The 23,142-nt window shown below is 44.7% G+C and overlaps 2 protein-coding genes across 2 annotated transcripts in view; one reads left to right on the top strand and one right to left on the bottom strand.

Moving 5' to 3' along the window:
• LOC147343575 (uncharacterized) overlaps positions 1-14,646 on the top strand; it is a 66,119-nt gene extending 51,473 nt beyond the window's left edge. The window contains exon 4 of the mRNA XM_086380015.1: positions 14,302-14,646. Coding sequence (XP_086236141.1) covers positions 14,302-14,365 — 64 coding nt within the window. The 3' untranslated portion in view covers positions 14,366-14,646. The remainder of the gene's footprint in view (positions 1-14,301) is intronic.
• Positions 14,647-19,795: 5,149 nt separating this feature from the next.
• HELT (helt bHLH transcription factor) lies at positions 19,796-22,605 on the bottom strand. Its single transcript, XM_086379667.1, has 5 exons — positions 22,481-22,605; positions 21,645-21,768; positions 21,215-21,319; positions 20,855-20,951; positions 19,796-20,476 (listed from the first exon to the last, which is right to left on the bottom strand). Exons 1-5 carry the CDS (start codon positions 22,603-22,605, stop codon positions 19,977-19,979), a joined length of 951 nt encoding a protein of 316 aa, XP_086235793.1. The 3' UTR covers positions 19,796-19,976.
• Between the last annotated feature and the right edge of the window lie 537 nt (positions 22,606-23,142).

The following is a 23,142-nucleotide window of genomic DNA, read 5'->3' as shown; positions in this document are numbered from 1 at the left end:
TTTCTGAATCTTATTTCCATAGTGATAGGAAGCAGTAAGCATGTCTGTGGACCAAAATCCTGCCTGACCAGTAGAGGATCACTCAGTATAGGCATCTTTCCTGTAGGGTAGTCAGCAGTGAGGGAATAAATGACTGGGATAACCACTGGGTGTAATATTTAACTGGTGGCTGGTATAGTCGGTATTTTAGCACATGAGAGGAGCCTGGAAGAGACCATCTTTATCAGAGATTTTATCAGTTACTGAGCCTTGTATTAGGAGAGAGCTATTTACCTGGTAAGTGTGGGACTTAGTAAACTTGTAAGTTTAAAGGCTATTGTTTCTTCTTATGAAAAGTCCTTATAGTATATATTGCTAAGTGAATTTCTGTCATCATGGGACTTTTTGTGTTGTTGTTCTGTGTTTCCTCAAGCTAACTATAATTTGAAGTTTATGTTGATGGCTTGTTAATGCTGAACATCAATTCCTGTCTTCCAGGCTAATGTTCAGAGGACAAAATGGAAAGTAGTACCAGTGTCACTCGTGATTTCTCCCAAATAGGAAATACTCTTCTGTTCGTCACACCACTCCTGTCCTCATAGGGAGTGACTTCTTATTCCAACCCTAAAGCTCAGGATGGAACTCTTGGTTCCCCTTACTTTTCCCAATTAATAAGAGCTATATTGCATATATTCTTTCACTATTCTGGGGTTTACAGCCCAATGTTTTTTATACTCTTTAAAAAGTGAAGTCACTCAGTCACGTCTCACTCTTTTGCAACCCCATGAACTGTAGACCCCCAGGCTCCTCCATTCATGGGATTTTCCAGGCAAGAATACTGGAGCGGGTTGCCATTTCCTTCTCCAGGGGATCTTTCTGACCCAGGGATCAAACTCAGGTCTCCCGCATTGCGGGCAGGTGCTTTACTGTCTGAGCCACCAGGAATCCCTAAATTAGTACTCTTTAAGCTATTCCCCAAAGAGAAGTTTGTCACTATTAAAAATATATATATATATATATATTTAAAAATTTAAGCACAGTAGTTTTAAGCCAACTGTCTAAAACTTTGTTCTGACATATGAAAAAGTTGGTAAAGGGTCCAGAGCAGTTTGGGGTCTTAGGGACCCAGGGGTACATTGGGTTGTTAGGGAAAGTAAGGAGACCCTGAGGGCTGGGCTTGTAGATCTGGATTTGGATTAAGTGTTAGTTTGTATCGGTACTTTATTATACAATTGACTTTGGCTATTTCCACCTCTCATTAGAAGAATTTTATTATTATTTTCTGCTTCCTTTTCTCTTTCTTTGGGTTTCCCCTTGGTATTGTTCAGTTTATGCTTTAAATAGTGTTGTTTTTGGAGCGGGAGGGTAGCTGGTAATAGCGGCCTTAGAAATCTCATGAGCTCCCCCTGCTGTTTTGCAGCTGACAATATAAGCCCCTTTTAGCTTGAATTCTGAGAAACATGCGAGTAAAACCCTGTGGGTTTGCTTGATCTAAAAGGCAGGCTAATACTTGCTAACTCTCTTCCTGAAAGTTTACAAAATCAGAAAGGAAAGGAAGACTCTTCTAGTGTTTTATTTGTGCTAATACTTAAGCTAATGCAAGGGGGATGTACCCCTCCTTTGCTCTAAGAAGCCAGTCTATACCACTTTTGAAAAACTGCCAATGAAGAATGAAGAAGTACATCATGAAATTATTTAAGGTCTGAAATGGACTGACTAAAATCTGGAAGGTGGACTTTTAGTCAGTCAAGTTTTGATCTGTAATGATTTTGAAAAAAAATATGCTTTGATAATAATGAATTAACATAGTTTCTGGTTTTTTTCCCCCAAATACTTCCCAAAACTTTACATGTAGTTTGTCTTTAATTAGTATAAATTTTCATGTTAAATATAATTTAATATCATATAGAAATCACATTTATAAATATTTTCATAATTGTAGGGTATCATACGGCATCATTGGAGAAGGCAATGGCACCCTACTCCAGTACTCTTGCCTGGAAAATCCCGTGGATGGAGGAGCCTGATGGGCTGCTGTCCATGGGGTCGCTAAGAGTCGGACACGACTGAGCGACTTCACTTTCACTTTTCACTTTCATGCATTGGAGAAGGCAATGGCAACCCACTCCAGTGTTCTTGCCTGGAGAATCCCAGGGACAGGGGAGCCTGGTGGGCTGCTGTCTTTGGGGTCGCACAGAGTCAGACACGACTGAAGCAACTTAGCAGTAGCAGCATACAGCATCATATATTGAAAATATCAGAAGATATGCATTCATTAGATTACAAATATATATTGAAACAGCTACTAGTCACTATCCCCAGTGTAGGTGCAGAGGTTTCTGCCTTTGTGTAACATAGTCTATTAAGTAGACATTTATGAGAAAAAAAAACTATTCAGATAAATATATAGTTAAATGCTACTATTTGTTGGATATGACATCAAAAGCACAGACAACAACAACAAAAAAGAGATAAATTGGAGTTAATCAAAATTTAGAACTTTTGTGCCTGAAAGGATAGTCAACAGAGTGAAAAGACAGCCCAAGGAATGGAGGGAACCATTTGTAAACAGTATGTCTGATAAAAGATTAACAGCTAGAGTATATGAAGAACTCCTATAGCTCAACAATATAAAAGCCAAACAACCCAATTTAAAAATGGGTGAAGAACTTGAATAGATATTTCTCCAAAGATGTACAAATTGCCAATGGACACAGGAAATGATGCTCAGCATCACTAATCATTAGAGTAATGAAAATTAAAACCACAATGATACATTGCTTCACACTTATTAGTATGATTTTGGAGCTTCCCTGGTGGCTCAGTCAGTAAAGAATCTGCCTGCAGTTCAGGAGACCCAGGTTCGATCCCTGGGTTGGAAAGATCCCCTGGAGAAGGAAATGGCAAACCACTCAGTATCCTTGCCTGGAAAATCCCATGGACAGAGGAGCCTGGCGGGCTACAGTCCATGGGGTCGCAAAGAGTCGAGCACAGCTGCGTGACTAACACTTCACTTTCATTAGGTTGATTATTATTTTTAAAAAAAGAATCTTCCCAAGTATTGGGAAGAATGGAAGCCTTGTGCATTGCTGATGGAAATGTGAAATGATACAGCCACCAAGGAAAGCAAAAGTAGTGTTATCAAATTACAGCAATTCCACTTTTAAGTACATACTCAAAAGAATTGGAAACAGGGACTTGAACAGATACTTGTATACTCAAATTCATAGCAGCATTAGTCACAATAGCCAAAATATGGAAGCAAGCCAAGTATCAGATGAATGGATAAACCAAATGGTATATATGTGTAGTGGAATAATATTCAGCCTTGAAAAGGAAGGATATTTCTGACACATGCTGCAACATAAATGAACCTTGAAGATATAATGCTAAATGAAGTGTCAGATCCAAAAGGACAAATTTTGACTGATTCTACTTACATGAGATGCTGAAAGAGTCAAATTCGTATAGTCAGGAAGTAAAATGGTAGTTTCTAAGCAGTGAGGTGAGGGGGAATGAGGAATTATTTTATGGGTACAAAGTTTCAGTAAGGGAAAATGAAAAAGTTCTGGAAATGGATGGTCAGTGGAGTTGCACAGCATTGCTAGTGTATTGAATGCCATAGAACTGTACACTTAAGAATGGTTAATTTGATAAACTTTGTATTTTACCACAATTTAAAATAATTACCATAAGTAATTTGAAGGGAGAAAAGCAACAGGTTTCTACTACCAGATATTTAGTGGGTAAGTGAAGATGGTCCAGGATGGCACTGCTGAAGGCTGACAATGAAAGCGTGAAGCATGGGGAAGACTTTTTGAAGGCCTTACACCGAGGAGAGCTTGAGCGCTTTTGAGGAACTGAGGGAAGACCAGGGTGGTTGGCATGTAGAGGCCCGAGTGGAGAACAGAGGCAGTGAGGTTGGAGGGGTGGGCAAGAGTTGGCAACACAGAGACTTGCCAGCTGTGGTGAGGAGTTTTGGTTTTACTGCAGGAATGAGAGGTTATAGAAGTAATGAATGGAGAAGGAAAATACAATCTAAATTCATTTTAAAAGCTCATGCAGATTGTTGTGTGGAAAGAGATTTTGAGGAGCCCGAAGTGTAGCCTGGGAGACCAGTTAGGAAACTGTGATAATATTGCAGCTGAGAAATAGTGGCTTGGACTATGAGAGTGTCAGAGAGGACATGGAGAAAGACGGGAGAATTTAAGATTTTGATGCCAGGTTGCATGTTTAGGCGACAAAGAGAGGAAAGTGCCTAGTTAAATGATATGTTGTTGCCATCTTAGGCATAAATGACTGTGTGGCTCAGTCTGATCTGAAAAACAATCTATTATTTCACCCTGGGAAAAATGAATTGCTAAGGTACTTTTAATTCTTCAAAGAATAATGCTACAAAAATTTTGACTATTAGGATGCCTAGTCTAAGCTTTCCATTACCATGATCAAACTTGTTTCTGATCAGCTGGATGATAGGATATGATGGTGACAGTGATGGGTAATTTATTGTGTTGTTTCAAATCCCTTAGGGACAAAGTGCCTTCAGAAGATAAAAGGTGACATAAAAACTACACTTCAGAATTTTAAATTAGGTCACTGGAAGAGTTGAAATTTTAAAGGCATTTTCCCCCTTCAATATGATTGAAAGTAATACTTGGGAAATAAATGAGGAAGAGGTTGGTGTATTTGAGTGCAGGAAGAGAGGCGGTCCCTCGATTCCAGGAAGCTTTGTAGGCGGGGTGTCAGCTAATAGGCTGGACTGGAAACTTCCAACCCAGTGGGCCAGGGAGGCTTCGGCCTGAAGCAGTGAGAGCTTTAGTCACTTTTCTCAGAAGAACTGATTAGTTCAGGGAGCAATTAGAGCCCAAAGAAGGGTGTGTGTAAACACAGGAGCATCTCCATGACTGGCAGCTGAGAGCAGAATGCAGTGGAGAGCCATGCAGAGAGCCAGAGCTGGGAACAGTTCTGAAGGGACTAACGGTGAAATGTGAGCCGTTTTTTAGAAGTGCTTTTTTTAATCACAGATCAAACCTGAGTCTAGTGTAGTTAGTCTCTGGATCCAGCTGCAGGAGAGAGAAGCCAGGAAGCCCATGAGCTGCTCAGGAGTCCACTACCAGCAACATCCAGTCCCTGCAGAACTACAGCTCAGACAGCCTGGGCTTCCTGGCAGGGAAGAAAGTGGGAAGGATGGAGGGAGAAGCTGGAGCTTAAAAGAGATTTAAAAGGCATCAAATGTTTTTGAAGAAGCTAGACAAAAACTATATTGTCCAGGGATGCACATTTGGATGGTAAAACTTTTTTTTTTTTTAAATCCAAAAAAGTGATTTCTGTAAAAGTCAGGATAATGGTTACTTATTTGGGGAGAAAGGGATTGTGATTGTGATGGAGCTACATGGAGATGGCAAAATTCTATTTCCGGACCTCTGTCATATTATTAATACAAGTGTGTTCACCTTAAATCACTAAAGTAATATTTTCTCTATGTAGTTTTCTGTATATTTAATTTTACAATAAAAAGATTTTTAAAACATGCTCAATTCTTATTAAACATGTTATTGTCTCTAATCTGTTCTCTAACATTTATAATCCTTTCATCATAATTTAGCAATGCAACTCATCAGACCTTCATTCTTATGCATAGATAATTTACATTCCTGAAGTCATTGTTATTGATTTCCATGTCAAACATTGTCTTCAGAAAGATCAGTTCCAGTGGCTACCTACAAGCTATTACCTGCGGTGAGATCTTTGTGTTGCTTTCACTACTGTAGATTATACTTGTTTCAAGTTTGGAGATTGGTGTTTATTTAATGAAAATGCTATTGTTTTAATAGTAAGAGATTCTATTCTGTGTGACTCTATTCAATTTAACAAGAAAAGAGCTAATCTTAGAGCTTAGGTTACTCTGAGGAAGTATTACCATTTGTCTTTTATAGACATTTCTTGAGTCCCTATTCTGGGCTATCCTCCACTCGGTTATGGTGCTAAAAAAGGTGAGTATAACCTAGAGCTCTTTTAGAAGGTTCGGAAACAAGTAGGCCACTGAAAATGATGCAGCATTATGAATTGCAAAGAAACTTATACTGGCTTCAGCTCTTTATAAAGGAACCCTGTGTAAGTGCTACACACTCTGGTCTCTCTAGTTTTACTCCCCTTCAGTTCCTTCTCCACACTGAAACCAGAGCCGTCTTCCCTAAAAGGCACATCTGACCGAGTCTTAAAACAATTCACTGGCCATATGGACCACTGTGAACTCTCCAAAGTTTCTCATTTGTACTTCTGAGCTTCACACAGATGTTCTCTCTACCTGGAGCCCCCTTCCTTCCTTTTCACCCCCAGTTCACCTGGTTAATTCCTACACTTCCTTCAGGCATCAGCTGAAATATTACCACTTGGGAGGCTCTGCTCTAGATCTCCTGCTGCCCCAGCACCCTGAGTGTTTCTCTCTAGCATTTATCATACTTTAATAACTGCTTGCCTAATTTCTTTTCCATTAGACTGTGTAACTGCTGCCAGGACATCACTTGCCTTACTCCTTGTTTCCTCAGTCCCTGGCAGGTATAAGCACTTAATAGGTATTTGTCAAATAAATGATGGGGTTTTGCACAAGTGTAATGAGTAACACACAGAAGTGCCTAATGAGATTGGGATAGGGAGATGGGGTATCAGAAAAAGTTTTCATCTTAGAAGGGAAGGTGGAATTTTCTAGGTAAAGAAGGGAGATGAGGAGGCTGGGATGGTGGTGGAATGAGTTTCTAGAAGAAAGAGGAAGGAGCATATGCAAAGGTAGAAGAGAGCCTGGCAAGTTTAGGAAATTACAAGCATTTTAGAAGATAGTTAAAAGAGGTCAGATAGAGGTTATTTAGATCCAGTAACCCTTACTAACCCTTGGAAAGACTTCCTTTACTGGAAGGAGGTTGTACAGAGAGTGGTGACATAACATCACACAAAGTGAACTATGTGCAGCCTTGCTGAAGAGAGACTCAGCTTCTTACAGTTTCTCATCTTAGGTGAGGTTATTTGAGGAATGCTTTCAGAAGAAGAAGTTTCAAGAATTTGATCCCTCTCACACTGCATTTGGCAGAAGGCAGGCTCTAAGGTGATTTTGACTGGCTCAGGCAACGAGCTGAACAAAGGTGAGTGAAGAGTGCTGGGCGGACACGTGGCTACTGAAGGAGACAGGGTGAGTCGGATCTAGAGAGTAAGAAACTCCTGGTACATACTTCTATTTACACAAAAGACAATGTACCATCTTTTTAAAAAACGAACTTTTAAAGTGTTCAGTTTGTGTGTATACGTGGAGTATCTTTTAAAGGATGTATAAAACTGATAATAGTGATTGCTGCCTAGGAAGGGCACTGAGGACTGGGGACAGAGGTGGAAGGGAGACTTTTGACTGCATATCCTTTTGTACTTCTAACATTTTGTACTATATAAATGTATTAACTGTTCAAAACTTATTTAAAAGTTAGTGTGTACATAGAAACATTTTAAGGAAACATCAAAAAATGTGCTTATATTGCATGGTGGGATTGTAGATAGATTTAAAAAACATACTTAAAAATAATTTTATTTATTCATTTCTGACTGTTGGGTCCTCGCTGTTGCTTGGGCTTTTCTCTAGTTGGGGTTGGGCGGGGGCTGCTCTCTAGTTGTGGCGAGTGGGCTTCTCATTGCGGTGGCTTCTCTTGCTGTGGAGCGTGGGCCCTGTGGCATGTAGAATTCAGTAATTGTGACACGTGGGCTCAGTAACTGGGATTCCCGGACTCTAGAGCATTCACACACTAGCAAAGTAATGCTCAACATTCTCCAAGCCAGGCTTCAACAGTACGTGAACCAAGAACTTCAGATTTTCAAGCTGGATTTAGAAAAGGCAGAGGAACCAGAGATCAAATCACCAACATCCACTGGATCATCGAAAAAGCAAGAGAGTTCCAGAAAAATGTCTATTTCTGCTTTATTGACTATGCCGAAGCCTTTGACTGTGTGGATCACAATAAACTGTGGAAAATTCTGAAAGAGATGGGAATACCAGACCACCTGACCTGCCTCTTGTGAAATCTGTATGCAGGTCAGGAAGCAACAGTTAGAACTGGATGTGGAACAACAGACTGGTTCCAAATTGGGAAAGGAGTACGTCAAGGCTGTATATTGTCACCCTGCTTATTTAACTTATATGCAGAGTACATCATGAGAAATGCTGGGCTGGAGGAAGCATAAGCTGGAATCAAGATTGCCAGGAGAAATATCAACAACCTCAGATATGCAGATGATACCACACTTAGGGCAGAAAGCGAAGATGAGCTAAAGAGCCTCTTGATGAAAGTAAAAGAGGAGAGTGAAAAAGTTGGCTTAAAACTCAGTATTCAAAAAACTAAGATCATGGCAACTGGTCCCATCGCTTCATGGCAAATGGATGGGGAAATAATGGAAATGGTGAGAGACTTCATTTTTCTGGGCTCCAAAATCACTGCAGATGGTGACTGCAGCCATGAAATTAAAAGATGCTTACTCCTTGGAAGAAAAGTTATGACCAACCTAGACAGCATATTAAAATGGTGAGTCACTTTTAATATACACTTTTAAATACAGCCAACAAAGGTCCGTCTAGTCAAGGCTATGGTTTTTCCAGTAGTCATGTATGGATGTGAGAGTTGGACTATAAAGAAAGCTGAGTGCAGAAGAATTGATGCTTTTGAACTGTGGTGTTGGTGAAGACTCGAGAGTCCCTTGGACTGTAAGGAGATCCAACCAGTCCATCCTAAAGGAGATCAGCCCTGAATATTCATTGGAAGGACTGATGCTGATGCTGATACTCCAATACTTTGGCCACCTGATGTGAAGAACTGACTCATTGGAAAAGACCCTGATGCTGGGAAAGATTGAAGGCAGGAGGAGAAGGGAATGACAGAGGATGAGATGGTTGCATGGCATCACCAACTCAATGGACATGAGTTTGAATGAACTCCAGGAGTTGGTGATAGACAGGGAGGCCTGGCATGCTGCAGTCCACAGGGTCACAAAGAATGGGACACGACTGAGCAACTGAACTGAGAGTACAGGCTCAACAGTTGTGGTGCATGAGCTTAGTTGCTCTGCGACACGTGAGATCTTCCTAGACCAGGGATTGAACCTGTGTCTCCCGCATTGACAAATGGATTTTTCACCACTGAGCCACCAGGGAAGCCCTATAGGTATTTTCTATCCTCTTTATACTTTGCGATGTGCTTCTGTTTTCTCTAATAAGCATGTATGATTTTGGTAATTAGCTTTTTAAAGTTACGTTATTTTTTTTTAAATCTGCATTTTAGAGACCATAAATTGGGACATCCAACTGTCCAGCTTTGAGGTCCTAGAGGACTATACAAGAAGAGAATTTTATCCAAGAAATGAGGAGTATTCCTAAACTTAGCTCTAAATCATACAGTTCCAAGAAAGTATGAAAATGTTAGTGACTGTGAGGGTTGTTTTATAGAAGAAAGGGCACTGAACTGCGAAGCAAACCTATTACAGCTCAGATCCTTGCTTTGCTGCAAAATTGTTACATGACTTTCGACAAATTCCAAATTAGACCTCATCTGAACATTGAGGGTGATATTTCCTACGGCAGAGGTGTTTGTGGAGAATAAATGGAGTAACTGTGTAAAAGTCCCTAACACTGGGCCAGGCAGGGGAGACATCAAGGAGCACCTTTGGGGTACTTAGCTCCTTCTTCATTTCCATTAGCCTGACTAAGCCCACCTCAAGCAGTGTGTTTGCAGCTTTAAGCCAAATCCCCTAGCGCTGTTCCCACCAGGTGTCTGCCTGAAGTCTGTTCAGACCTTTTGGAGCTGTCACTGTACCTGATTCCCTAGCAAATTCCTTCCTAAAAAAAGATCTCTTTCTACCTTTCTTCCATTCTTGATGTCTTTTCTGATGCAGAAAAGATTAAGACTGGTTTAAAAAAAAAGGAGGGGGGCAATAAATTAACCAGATAAACTCTTATTTCAAGAATTAAATAGCAGTTTCAAAAGAAATCGATTAAGTTTATACAGCAGTTTCATGCAGATTTGAGTCATGCTAGCTAAGTTACTGGTTACAGACTATTGGCCAGTCTCTCCTGTTAATTATCCTATCCACCCTATGGGATGGGTACGATCATTCCATTTACTGATGGGAACTGAAGCCCAGAGCTGTTCAATAATTTTCAAGGCCATACGAACAAAGTGGGAGAACCAGGCCTCCAGTTTAGCTCCAGAGCCCATGTTCTCAATCACCTTGCCTCTTGATAATATTTAATGTCAAATAATGATATCATTTGATTGTAAAAGTCCAGGAAAAAGAAAAAGGCCAGAATATATATTTCATGTTCAGTTGATCCTGAACAACTTGGAGGTTAGGGGCACTGACCCTCAATGCAGTTGAAAATCCACATCCAACTTTATAGTTAGCCCTTCATTTCTTCAGTCCCACATCCTTGAATTCAGCTAGCTGCAGATCGGGTCGTACTGTACTATGTATTTATTGGGGGGGAAAAATCAACATACAAGTGGATCTGCACAGTTCAAACCTGTGTTCAAGGGCCACCTGTAATTTTTTCAGTATTTTACACTTAGAATTTCTGGAGCCATTTCAGAGACAGGTTCGTATGAATGGGCATAATACTGCTGCAAAGATGCACTTCCCTTCACCTGAGAATGAAGATCAGCTTTTCATTAGAGAAGAGTCAGGTTCAGGGTACTGACCAGTCACCTAAGGGAAAAGGTATTCTGAACTTTCCTTTGCCTTTGAAATGCAGCACTCATGATAGCCCAATGTAAAAGAGAGCTCTGGACAGCTGAGGAATGAAAGAAGTCAGTGTGCCTGATGTTGAGTGTCGGGTAGTTAGTGTCAAGCAGTGAGGTCTGAGAAGTACACAGGGACCACAGTGGAAGGCCTGACGAGGAACTCGGACTTTTTCCTAAGAGTGAGGGCAGGCATTGAATAATTCTAAACGGGCGATTTTAGATTTGTGTTTTCGGAAAACACTCTGGCTGGGATGCTGAAAATCAATTAGAAGAAAGCAGAAGTGGAGGCTGGGAGATTGGTTTGAAGTTGAAAAGGGTCATTGACAGCCTGGTGTTTGGCTGTGGCTGAAGGGATCATCAAAAAAGCAAGAGAGTTCCAGAAAAACATCTATTTCTGCTTTATTGACCATGCCAAAGCCTTTGACTGTGTGAATCACAATAAACTGTGGAAAATTCTGAAAGAGATGGGAATACCAGACCACCTGACCTGCCTCTTGAGAAATTTGTATGCGGATCAGGAAGCAACAGTTAGAACTGGACATGGAACAACAGACTGGTTCCAAATAGGAAAAGGAGTACGTCAAGGCTGTATATTGTCACCCTGCTTATTAACTTCGATGCAGAGTTCATCATGAGAAACACTGGGCTGGATGAAGCACAAGCTGGAATCAAGATTGCCGGGAGAAATATCAATAACCTCAGATATGCAGATGACACCACCCTTATGGCAGAAAGTAAAGAGGAACTAAAAAGCCTCTTGATGAAGGTGAAAGAGGAGAGTGAAAAAGTTGGCTTAAAACTCAACATTCAGAAAACAAAGATCATGGCATCTGGTCCCATCACTTCATGGCAAATAGATGGGGAAACAGTGGAAACAGTGTCAGACTTTATTTTCGGGGCTCCAAAATCACTGCAGATGGTGACTGCAGCCATAAAATTAAAAGACGCTTACTCCTTGGAAGGAAAGTTATGACCAACCTAGATAGCATATTCAAAAGCAGAGACATTACTTTGCCAACAAAGGTCCATCTAGTCAAGGCTATGGTTTTTCCAGTGGTCATGTATGGATGTGAGAGTTGGACTGTGAGGAAAGCTGAGGGCCAAAGAATTGATGCTTTTGAACTGTGGTGTTGGAGAAGACTCTTGAGAGTCCCTTGGACTGCAAGGAGATCCAACCAGTCCATTCTGAAGGAGATCAGCCCTGGGATTTCTTTGGAAGGACTGATGCTAAAGGTGAAATTCCAGTAGTTTGGCCACCTCATGCGAAGAGTTGATTCATTGGAAAAGACTCTGATACTGGGAGGGATTAGAGGCAGGAGGAGAAGGGGACGACAGAGGATCAGATGGCTGGATGGCATCACTGACTCGATGGACGTGAGTCTGAGTGAACTCTGGGAGTTGGTGATGGACAGGGAGGCCTGGCGTGCTGTGATTCATGGGGTTGCAAAGAGTCAGACACGACTGAGCAACTGAACTGAACTGAACTGAAGGAATGAAATGAATGGATCAAGAGATAGGAGGTAAAATTCACAAGACTTGATGTCTGTTTGGATGTGTAGTTAGGAGAAGGGTGAGAAACTGGTCAAGGCGTAGTGGTGAGTGAAGGGGACACAGCTTGTGAGTCTACCTGGAGGAGAGGATAGATCCAGAAACAAGGCCTTAGTGGTGTCCCTTGCATTGCATGGCATGGTTTTGTCTAGATTCAGAGCCTCAAAAGAAACCTGGAGGATAACTGTGTCCTACCCCATAAGAGAAAAAACAGTTGGTGATCCGAGTAGAATGCGGGTGGTTTGAGAAAAAAAGGGGAGAAGCAGAGGGAGGAAGCATTTATGTTTTGATGTATTTAAACATTTGGGGAGGAAGAATTTATTTGTCCAGTACTTTTCTCTACTCCAGGGTGACTAGAAGAGCCTACAGAGGGCTTTTTGCAAACTTGAGTGTTGATGGTAGGGCTGCCTTTCCTTCCCAGAATTCAGATCAGTTCTTAAGTTCTACAGCTTCCTCCTTAGTGAAGATGAGGTTTATCATGTCCTGTCAAAGTGTGACTGGGGGTTATATGGAAAAATAGACTACAGATTTGTTTTGGAAGAAGTTTGCAAAGCATAGCAAATATCTGATGCCTGAAAAACCACCATCAGGTGCAACATAAACTCTGCCTATATTCTCTTTACCCACATCACTTGGTTCTTGTTGTCACAGAAGGTCATTTGATGCTTCTTGGAAATTACTGTTTCCTAAATTCCCTCATGTCCAAAGCATATTCAGCTTTTTGGTGTCTCTTTTGATAATACGCATTTGAAAAGATTTGAAAGTGTTGTCTCACTGATAAATGTTCTCTTCATGATGAGAAAGATAGGAAAAAGGGAAACAGATAGCACAATGCTACTTTCAGTAGTTTCAGAACTTTTCCATTTTTTCTATAGTATTCTAAGAAATTCTTAGCTCAATTTCTCCCTCTGAAAAGAATGATACAGCAGTGAAAATCCTTCCCCTGTAGCCTCCCTTCACCACATATGTTTGGACCACCATCAGCCTAGGGCTCAGAGTCATGATAGATATTATTCAGTTATAATTTGACAGTATCCTCATTGCTCTTGTCTTTTCTACTGAGCTATTATGTAATTCAGGGATGGTTCAATTGCATCCTTATCTACATCTTTACTGTACATCACAGTAGAAAGGGTTTGTGAAATCAGGACTTTTTCAAGCTTTTATTGCTTATGGCCAGAATATAAATTTGACTCCTCCAATTTGACTTTTTCCAAACAGTTTCTCCAAGTACCCAGAAGTGACTCCCCCAGACTTCCTGCCAGTACTGCTCGACAGGTTACAACTGTTACTGTTGCTACCATGTATGTGTCACACAATACATTGGAAAGTAGAGAGAGGCATTGTAGCTTGTAGTCCTAAGACTGTGTGCATCCTCTCCACGTGCGTGCATGCATGCTCAGTCGTGTCTCTCTGCAACCCCATGGACTGTGGCCCACCAGGTTCCTCTCCTGGGCTACCCCATATCGAAGTTTTTCTTCACTAACTACACTTTCCATTATATTTAGAAAGAATAACAAGGCTGGATCACAGATTTATATAGTCTGACATAAATATAAAATAGAAATCATATTAATGTAAAAAAATAAAGTTCTGTTCTTACTGGGTAGAAATGAAAGTGTTTTACTGTGGAAGATGTCCACTGATAAGCCTACGACAGAACAACCATAGAGGAGGCTTACTTTTGTTCCATCAAACATTGCAAAAAGGCTCCTAGCAATATTGTAGCAAGAAAGTTTCATCATATTTATAAAGCTTTAACTAATATTTTTATTGACTCATGCTTTTAAGCTAAATGTAATAAATGAGGCCAGGTGGGCACAGCAAAAATACTCAAATTCCCAGTTCCCTTGAGGTTCTTTTCCCTTGCACCATTTCTATATAGCTCAGCCCAGAGTTCCTGCCCAAGTCTCCCACCCCATGGTGTGGTTTGGGCAACTTTCCTGTTATCTCCCACACCTCCAATCAACATAATGCTATCTGCTGCCTCTCTTCTGCTTTGCTGCAGCTCTTCCCACTGTACAGAGGATTTGCTGGTGATAATAATGGGACAGATTTGCAGACCTTCATAAAGATTGCTTCTTATCTTCCAAGTGATCCGGAAACAGTCGAGTCCCTCAAGCTCTAACTTAGCCATTCTCTTCCATGGTCTGCTGCTTTCTCTGGTCCCAGTTCGTCCCTTCCACACTCACTTGTGGACACAGCAGCCACCTGTGTGCCCACTCCTAAGCCTGCACTGCTTGCTGCACACAGGCGTATATGTGTATCTGCCTTCCTGACTGCACACATATAGGCACCCAGGTTCTGCGGTTTTAGAGCATACAATAAATAAAAGTCGTTTTTTCCCCTCCTACCTGTGCTCATTTAGGATGTAGATATAGGTGTCAGGTGGAGGAAAAACATGTCTATTTTGTGACTGATTAGAGGATGTGACATCCGTGTGTGAAGAGTGGGCTTGCAGCACTTCACCTTAGAATTAAACCCATCAAAAGCATTGGAAGAGCTCAAAATCTACCAGCCAGCTCAGATGGGAATGCTTGCTTGCTTCCTCTGGGCAGGTTGGCGCCCAAAGAGAAAGGAGCTGAGGTGAGGTACCTGGATCCACGTCTGAACTCTCCAATGGGCTAGCTGAAGAATGTGAAAGGACCGCCAAGAGGTGTTGAGAGTGTTACCCTAGTAATACCTTTCCACGTGGGACACACACACAGGGAGATCATTCTTACACCAGACCATAGGTACATGGAGAATCAGATATGGGGAGCTGAGCAATCAGAAAACTGCAGAGGATGAGAAATAAGGGTCACGTGAGAAAGTGAGTGAGAGTGAGGGGTCCGGACCCAGGGAGCTAAGAGTCTGCAGCTGTACTTTCACCTGCATCAGGGAGTGAGTCTGGAGCCAGGAGTGGAGCAAACAGGTGACAAATACGGTGGATAAAAGCCTAGAATAGGAAAAAATGGGGGGAATGCTGAGAAGAACATAAAGTTGCCAAAGTAAGTGTATTTAAGGAATACTGAATCAGTTTATTTATTTACTCCACAATCCAGAAAAGAATCCATAACAGCCAGTGTGTGTACATTAATAGTCATTAGAATGTGTACTTTGAGAGAGAATACAGAAGTGTGTGTAAAAAGCTGTCACAAAGTAACATAAAGCCAGATTTCTGTATTGGAAAGAATGTAAGAGATAGTGTTCCAATGTTATTAGGGGCTCTGACAACCAGTCACGGGCCTCCCCGGTGGCTCAGATGGTTAAGAATCTGCCTGCAATGCGGGAGAACAGCGTTCAGTCAAAACTCAGAATAGGGCTCAGAGCCTTCAGATGGACTATGGAATGGAAGTTGAGCCCCACCCCCACTTGCCCTAAATGAAGAATGTTACTCTTGTATCAGAATAAGCCTTGGGGTTTAAGAGCCCTGGGATTCAAGATTTTTTTTGTGATTTGCCTTGAGGTTTTGTTTTTTAGTTTGAGGTGGTCCCAAGATCTGACTCTTTGGAGAAGGGAGAGAGAAACAGCCAATTGTCATAATAGCTAGCATTTAGTGAACATTCACTGTGGGCCACACACTCTGTCGAGGGCTTGGAGTATACCAATTCATGTAGTCCTCTTAGCAATCCTATGAGGCTATACGCACATTTAATATCTCTATTTTTATAGATGAGGAAACAGATGCAAAGAGACTTAGCAGTTTGCCCAGAAGTGTAAGCAGCAGAGCTGGGATGCAAACCCAGGTAGTCTGAACAACTAATGGTGCAAAAAGGAGAGTGGAATAGACTCAGCCCTGTCTTGGATCTTGCCTGTGTGAAAGGGGCAGAGCTCTTATCAGGCTAATTTTGAATTCAGATCCTGGCTTGAGCCTTTGGGAAGAGTTGACTGCCTTAATCAAGCAGGCCAAGCATGTCATTTGCTGCCAGAGCACAAGGTAGAATTTCTAGTCAAAGGCAGGGACATTGCCCTGTCTGATAGAGTGTGTGTAGATTGTTCGAGAGATTTCTGGGTGGATGTATGAGTACTTTCTGGTCTCTGCTGAAGCACAGAGGGGCCTTTGGGCCAGAAACAAAAGGCCTAGGGGAGGTGTAGAATCCAAGAGCTTCAGCACTAGGATGTTGTTACTGAGTCCAAGCTCACTGCACGATAGGCCAGTTAACCGAGAGATGGGGTGTTGAGGCAAGGAATATGACTATATTCGGCCAGCAGAGGAAGAAAATGGCAGACTAATGTCTCAAAATAACCATCTTACTGGGATCTGAATGCCAGGTTCTTTTATAGATCAGAGGGAAGGGTGAGGAAGTACAGTAAAAAAGGCCATTAATCTTGCAAATATCTCCTGGAATGGCCTGCTCCAGGGATGGACTGTGTTAATTTCTTCCTTCCTGTAGCCATCCACAGGTAGACTGGGTCCTGAACAAAGGCATTTTGGGTTAACATTCAGGCAGAGGGGCAGGGCTCCCCAAGGCAGGGCATTATGTGTGGACAGTATCCTTTTAGTGAACAAAAGCAGCAGGAAGCAGAGGTTAAAGTATAAGAGACAGATCCAAGATGGAGTCAGTTCTTCCCTGTAACAGTATCATTCCACACATATTTATTGAGCTCCTACTACCTGCCCCATCTCGCCTTACTTTTCTTGGTGTGTTACTCTGTGTGATACCCATTACCATGTTCCTAGGCATCCCGTGCCTTTGTGGGGTCAGGTGGGCACTTGCATGGCTGCTTTTCCACCTTTCTTGCCTGGTCTCTAGCAGGCCAGACTGCTGGGCCCCCACTGGTACTCGGCCGTGTTTGTTCAATAATGCTTGGAAGCACAAGTGAGCTCTGTATTACTGCCCTTTCTACTGGGGTGGCTGGAGGGCCTCAAAGGGCCTAGTTGTAGCCCTACAGAGCCCCAGGGACTGACCCAAAGCACCAGCACAGCTTTGTTCCTCAAGCCTCTGGAGAAAACCTTTGATTTCATGGGGATGATTATTTTTATTCTTGTCCACTCAAGGATGAAGCCCAAGAAACAAGAGGTTGCCCCTTTCAGAAGCATCACAATGGGTCACCTCCAGCCAAACTCACTGTTTTTTGTTTTTTGTTATTTCTGGGTTTGGTTGAGTCTCTTGGAAACCATTACTATACAACTTACTTAAAAGAAAGAGTGGAGGGATTGGGTATAAGAGACTCAGACAGAGTGGGGAGTAGGCGGGGGGTTTGGGACAGAGGCTGGAAGTAATGTGTCATCACAGAAAGTACAGGAAGAACACATTAAAGTCACAATCTGATTTAAATCGATTCCATTTTGTAGTGACATTTTTAATCTTTTGCAAAGTTTGACTTTTGGCCAAGCCTAGAGAATTGGAACTTTGGATGAAGGTTTCAGAAAAAGACACCACATACACACACACACACAGAAAGGGAGAGGGAGAGAAAGGGGAGGGAGACTTTTATCCTAAAGTCATTGTAAATCCAAAGCAGGGTTTTATCCTCCACAGTTAAATGAGAAAGGAAAAAAAAATCAAGAATACCAACATTTGAGGTACAAAGACTGTCATGGGCCAGTGGAAGTTTGCAAAATTATATGTAAATGACCGAAGTTTTTTACTGTCGTGGCCTGTGCTTTCCCAAAGCTAATCCCAAAGAGAAAATCTACTTAGCAAAAGAAAGTTTTGTCTAATTTGGTTAACAGTTGAGAAGTGACAAAAATACTGAATCTATTAATAATTTATATTTCCAGGGTAACACTATATCTTCAGTGCTTCACTACCAAAGGGAATTCAGATTGGCTTAATGCTCAGAGAAAAAAGCCTGAAAGGCCTTCTTCATATTCTGTATCCAGCGCTGATAAAAACGGGTGTAAGACATGTGTTCCAATAATAGGCACCATGCATTCTCCCATTGCTGCATAATTTGTTTTCACCCCATATTGCTCAATGCATATTTGTTACCCAAATGGCCTCCTGGTCTTACACTGACTTTTGTTTCATAAGGGAAGAGATACTAGTTTGCATCTTACATTTTCTAGGTAAGCATTATACTGACATGCAGTGCAAGAACGCCTGACTTGAAGGACCTTATCTAATGTTCATAGATTCTTCCTGCCCCCAAAACCTGGTATTTAAGTTTCACTTTATGGACAACATAATGAAGTGGTTGTGTGTGTGTGTGTGTGTGTGTGTGTGTGTTGGTCCTCCTGTCTCTGTGTAATCAAGTTTGATGGTTTATAAATTGTGGTCATCCTATTCCATGACCTTAGTAAACAGTCTAGGTCAGAGCTCCCTTAAACCCTCTCCACAGAAATGGAATAAGTTAATTATTGTAGTCCAGCTAATCTGAGCTATGACAGATCATCCTAGTTCAGCTAAATGGCCTCAGGAAACAGGAAAACCTGCTACATAATTTCGAGTTATTTATTTACAGGGCATCACAAGGAATGGGAACAAAAAAGAAAAAAAATCAGTGGAAGAAAATTTTTAAATTCTCACAAACACGACTTTAATGGGTTAAATACCTTGTACATCTTACCTGTTAACCTAAAACAACAATGAGGCTCATTTTGCTCTTTGGGTCCTAGAAAAACCTAATTTCAGTTTGCTCCTATTGTAAATGTACCGCTGTTTTGTGGGGAAGGCAGATCCAACTGTCAGTGAAAACTACAAGCCCCTTAAAGATCGCTAGCCAACTCTTCCCTAAACCCCAAACGTTCCTATCTTCTGGGTGGAGCAAGAAAGTTTAAATCCTCCTCCCCCGGAAAAAGGCGGAGAAGCCTTTCTCACCAGGAACCCAGCATCTCAGTCCCGTCCCAGTGGCTGGATGTAGGTATGGGCAGAGCGAACAATCCTTTAGGGGAGCGCGTCTCCCCACCCAGTCGCTGCCAGCCTCTCACCAGGTCGCCTAGCGCCCCGAAGCTGAGTTGATCTGTGCGCTAAGGGCAACTTCAGCTTTCTGAGCCCTCAGGCGCTCAGAAAGACAGTTGTCTGTCCGAAGATGAACTTCATCGGATGTTGTTTTTAAGCCGCATTCGGAAGCCACCTCCTCTATATATTTTTAACCAGACAGGTGGAGGCTGTAAACCTAGTCGCTGCATCCCACAGGCCCGGGTTTCCCCGCGCTCCCCGTCAGCAGGCAGCTGGTGCGCGCGCCCGTGCGCGCGCGTCCGGGGCCTTCGGATTAGGGAAGCGCGCCCAGGTGGGAGCTGGAGAAAGTTTGCCACAGCCAGCTTGGAGAGGGTCCTTCAATTTGTATTTTTTGAGAGCCGTGGGCCCTGGGCCTCCCATCCGCCCTTCTCCCAGGCAAATACCCAAGGTGCGCGTGAGGAGGAGGCAGGTCTGGAGCCCGGGTGGAGCCGCGAAGCCAGCCTGGAAGCGCCTCCTCCACTTGGCCTCCCCGCCTCCTCCGTCCCTGCGCGGCGACCCATCCCTTTCCGCACCCAAATAACTGAGGTCGTCACCTCAGCCAGCATCGGCCTTGTGCCTGAGACCCCTCGGAGGGGATGGGTTTTAGAAGAGCAAAGGTAACAAGGAATCCGTCTCTCTGGGACTTTCAGAAAGCCTTTATTGCCAGGGGGGAGGTCCTTCAGAAGACGAATTCGCTTTTGACCTTCCCCCACTCAGCTTTTTATTTTTTCCCAGCACAATATTTACACTTGTACAATATACAGTATTTCTCCCAAGCAGTGCCCAGAGCGCAGAGCAGTCTGCGGATTTGTCGGCGTCAGAGCACCGGGGGGTGCTGGGGTGCGTGCAGGTTTAGGGCGGTGGGGTGCGCGTGGCCGATGAGGTTCAGGTAGTGGCGGTCCAGGCCCTGCCCGGGCGCCAGGAAGGCGCTGTGCTGCGGCGCGGGGCTCGGGAGCGGCACGGGCGCGCTGGGCAGGTAGGGCAGCGCGGGGCTGCGGGACGCGCCGTGCGGCCAGGCGAAGGGTCCCGGCGCCGCGCCCTGCGGGAACACGGACGCCTCACCCGGGCTGTGGCCCGCGAATTCGGGCCCCGCTGGGTGCAGCTGGTAAGAGAAATCCGGCTCGGGGAGCGAACCCAGTGGCTGGAAGGCGGGCTCGGTGCCCAAGCGGGCCTTGGACTGCAAGAAGGCGAGGATGCGCGCGTACTTGGTGTCTTTTGTCTCCATCCGCTCCACGGTGGTGAGGTAATGCACTAGGTTCTTCATGCACTCGTGGTAGCCATAGTGGAAGTAGTTGGCAAACTCTGCTAGCAACTCTGCTGGAGGGGCAAGGAAAACGGAGAAAGGGAAAACTGTGAGTGGCCCCTTCCTGACCCGGAGCCTAAGGCAGGTGCCAAGCCCCTCCCATCACGTTTTCTGGCCGGTTTCCATTCGAGGCCCGCCCCTCTCTTTCCAGCCTGGAGACTGGAAAAAACGCAAGCCAGCGACCTCCATTTCCTTAGGCGTCTGACCTCACTCCTCCCCACCTGAGAGGAGGCCTCAGAACCTGTATCCCCAGACCCCTGTTCTCCAGTCCCCCTTAGCTTTCTCAGGACTCGGGGCCCCGTCCCTGCAGCATCCAGAGAGGAGACCTTGAGAGACCGATTTACTCCCGCTGCCACCCGCAGGGCTCTGTGTGGTGCACACTCCCTGCCCACCTTTTTCCCTTCCCCGGGGAAAATCGGCGGAGTGCAGGGCTCTCAGGTACTGCACGGTCATCTCGAGGATCTCTGCCTTCTCCAGCTTCCCGGAACTCTGGAAAAGGACGAAAAGTCTCCTGGAAGCGGCCCAGACGGTGCGGGCTAACCTGGGTAGGCTGGGTGCACCGTTTTAACCCGAGGGGACCATCCAGCCGAACAGGGGGCGCCACTGTGGATCTGCGCCAGGGCCTCCTGGGGCTCAACTCAGCGCTCAGGGCCCCGGGCAGGAAGCCCGCACCTACGGCCCTCTCCAGCTCCAGACTCCCGGCATCAGAGGATCCCCAGCGCCAGCACCGTTTTCTCAGCTGCCAACATTACCTGCTTCGCCAGGGCCATGGGCACCGTCTTGCCCAGCTCGTTCAAACAGCGGTTAATCCGGTCTCTTCTCCGCTTTTCTATCACTTTGTGGGAAACGGGGGTTCTCTGAGAACAGAGGTTTGTCCGTTTAGGATGTCTTTGCCCAGAGAATCATCAAAGGCACGGCTGGCACAGCCGTCTGCCACCCCTCAGTGCTGCCCAGGGAGTCGCCCCAGGCCCCTGTCCCCCCACTGGGTCACTGAGCTCTGTCCTCTCGCACCTGTGCTGATGCACTCCGCTTCTAACCTCTGCGGGGTCACACCAGGGCCATGGGGAGGTGGCCACCAGCTTCCAGATGTGGCCTCCACCCCGATGGTGGAGTCCCCTCTAGCTATCCTCATTCCCTTCCCAAACCACTCAGGACTCCTCTCCAGGAGAAGTCCTGTGTGACCACGTCCCGGCTCGTCGGTCCAGCCAGGTGGTGGCTCTGGGAGTTAGACACCCCCACCCAGAAGGCGCAAGAGCCATCTGGACTCAGCCGACTCACTTTGCGTTCCTTGAGCTTGTCTGACATTCTGATCAATACGCGTCGTCGGGAGAGGCGGTGGCGCGAGGCACCCGTCCGCTTTTCCCCTCGTGTGCCTCCTCGAGTGTTCCAGGTAGACTGTAGCCTCCCAACTACGAGGGTCTGCCTTATAAAGCGGTCATCTAGGGCTCCAAGTGCATTCACGACTTGAATTATTCCATAGGATTAGGGGAGCTGCGTTTGGGGGATGCATGCATTCAAGATCGGTTTTGTTTTTTGTTTTTTTTTTAAGTTAAGAGAAAAAAAAAATTAGCAGCCGAGGGGGGAGAGTTGGGGGCAGATCAGCTTTGTTAATCCACGTGGCCCTTCAAAGGACACGTGACCGGCGGGGGGAATAATATTTGCATGGCAACAGCCCGGGTGGGAAAGAGGCGGTAAACCGCGCCGGCGGGTGAGCGAGCGCAGGGGCGCAGCGGCTGTGGGCACCGGGGGGCGAGGAACCTCACAAAACAGTGTCGCCTCCTTTAGTCCCACCGCTGAGTCTCACACGATTGCCTGTTTACAAATCCCAGCAAGCCCACAGTCCCAGCTCCGAGTGCGTTTTAAAGCCTGTCCAGAGTCATTAAAGTAATTAAGTAAGCCTTTAATAGGCTGTTCCGCCGGGTTCAAGGGAGAGCTCTTGGAGACGGAGGCGCCCCGTTTGTTCCCAGGCTTTTCTCACACGACTTGGTGACACGTCCACCTCCCCCCTTTTTGTTTACCCCGCTTTATTTGTCCGGACATCCCGGCAGGTGTGGGGCTGCCGCTGGCACACGAGGCCCTCGCCTCGCCTCACCCCTCCCGCCGGTCTTTGGCACGCGACGCTCCCCCCACTGCCTGACCACATCGCTGCCTTTCTTTTCTCCTCCCTCTGGCTCTCTCCTCGCGGGGGGAAGAGGCTCAATTTGTAGCCTATTATCCTATACGGAAAATGTCCATTGAAAAGTATGAATAGTTTCATTGGGCTAAATTTTAATAATGCCAGAGGGTGGGGGAGGAAAGACAGGCAGGCGTGTGTGTGTGTGTGTGTGTGTGTGTGTGTATGTGTATGTGCGTGTGTGTGTGTGTGTGTGTGTGTGAGGGGGGTGGTGGGAGGATTGGGGGCAACACGGGGAAGAGTGGGCTGAGAAGAAAAGGGGGAATGCAGCTGGCCCCGGCGAGCATTATGCGACGTCACCTGCGAGAGGGGGCGCCTACAGACCCCTATTCATTTGCCTAATTTTGGTCAATTTAACAAACTTCAGGAGAAATTATTGTGGCTTTGTCAGGGAGGGTGAAGCCTTCTGATCGAATTAACAGCATGTTTTGATCCGGTAAATGTCATTAGAAAGGGAGAAACAATCGCGCTTAGAGGGCTCTAAGTAATGCGCCCAAGTGGAGACGC

Source organism: Bos grunniens, chromosome 27 (assembly GCF_055505025.1).
Source record: "Bos grunniens cultivar Pamir isolate PY7600 chromosome 27, Bosgru_T2T1.0, whole genome shotgun sequence".
Taxonomy (NCBI): Eukaryota; Metazoa; Chordata; class Mammalia; order Artiodactyla; family Bovidae; genus Bos; species Bos grunniens.
This window is presented reverse-complemented; position numbering and strand designations above follow the sequence as displayed.

Bases quoted from the DNA above. Each gene is read 5' to 3' on its own strand.
- HELT (XM_086379667.1), bottom strand. From the start codon at position 22,605: ATGTGGTCAGGCAGTGGGGGGAGCGTCGCGTGCCAAAGACCGGCGGGA. The intron at 20,952-21,214 runs GTAATGTTGGCA...GTCCTTTTCCAG, and splicing joins CCATGGCCCTGGCGAAGCAG to AGTTCCGGGAAGCTGGAGAA. The intron at 20,477-20,854 runs GTGGGCAGGGAG...TTGCCCCTCCAG, and splicing joins TCCCCGGGGAAGGGAAAAAG to CAGAGTTGCTAGCAGAGTTT.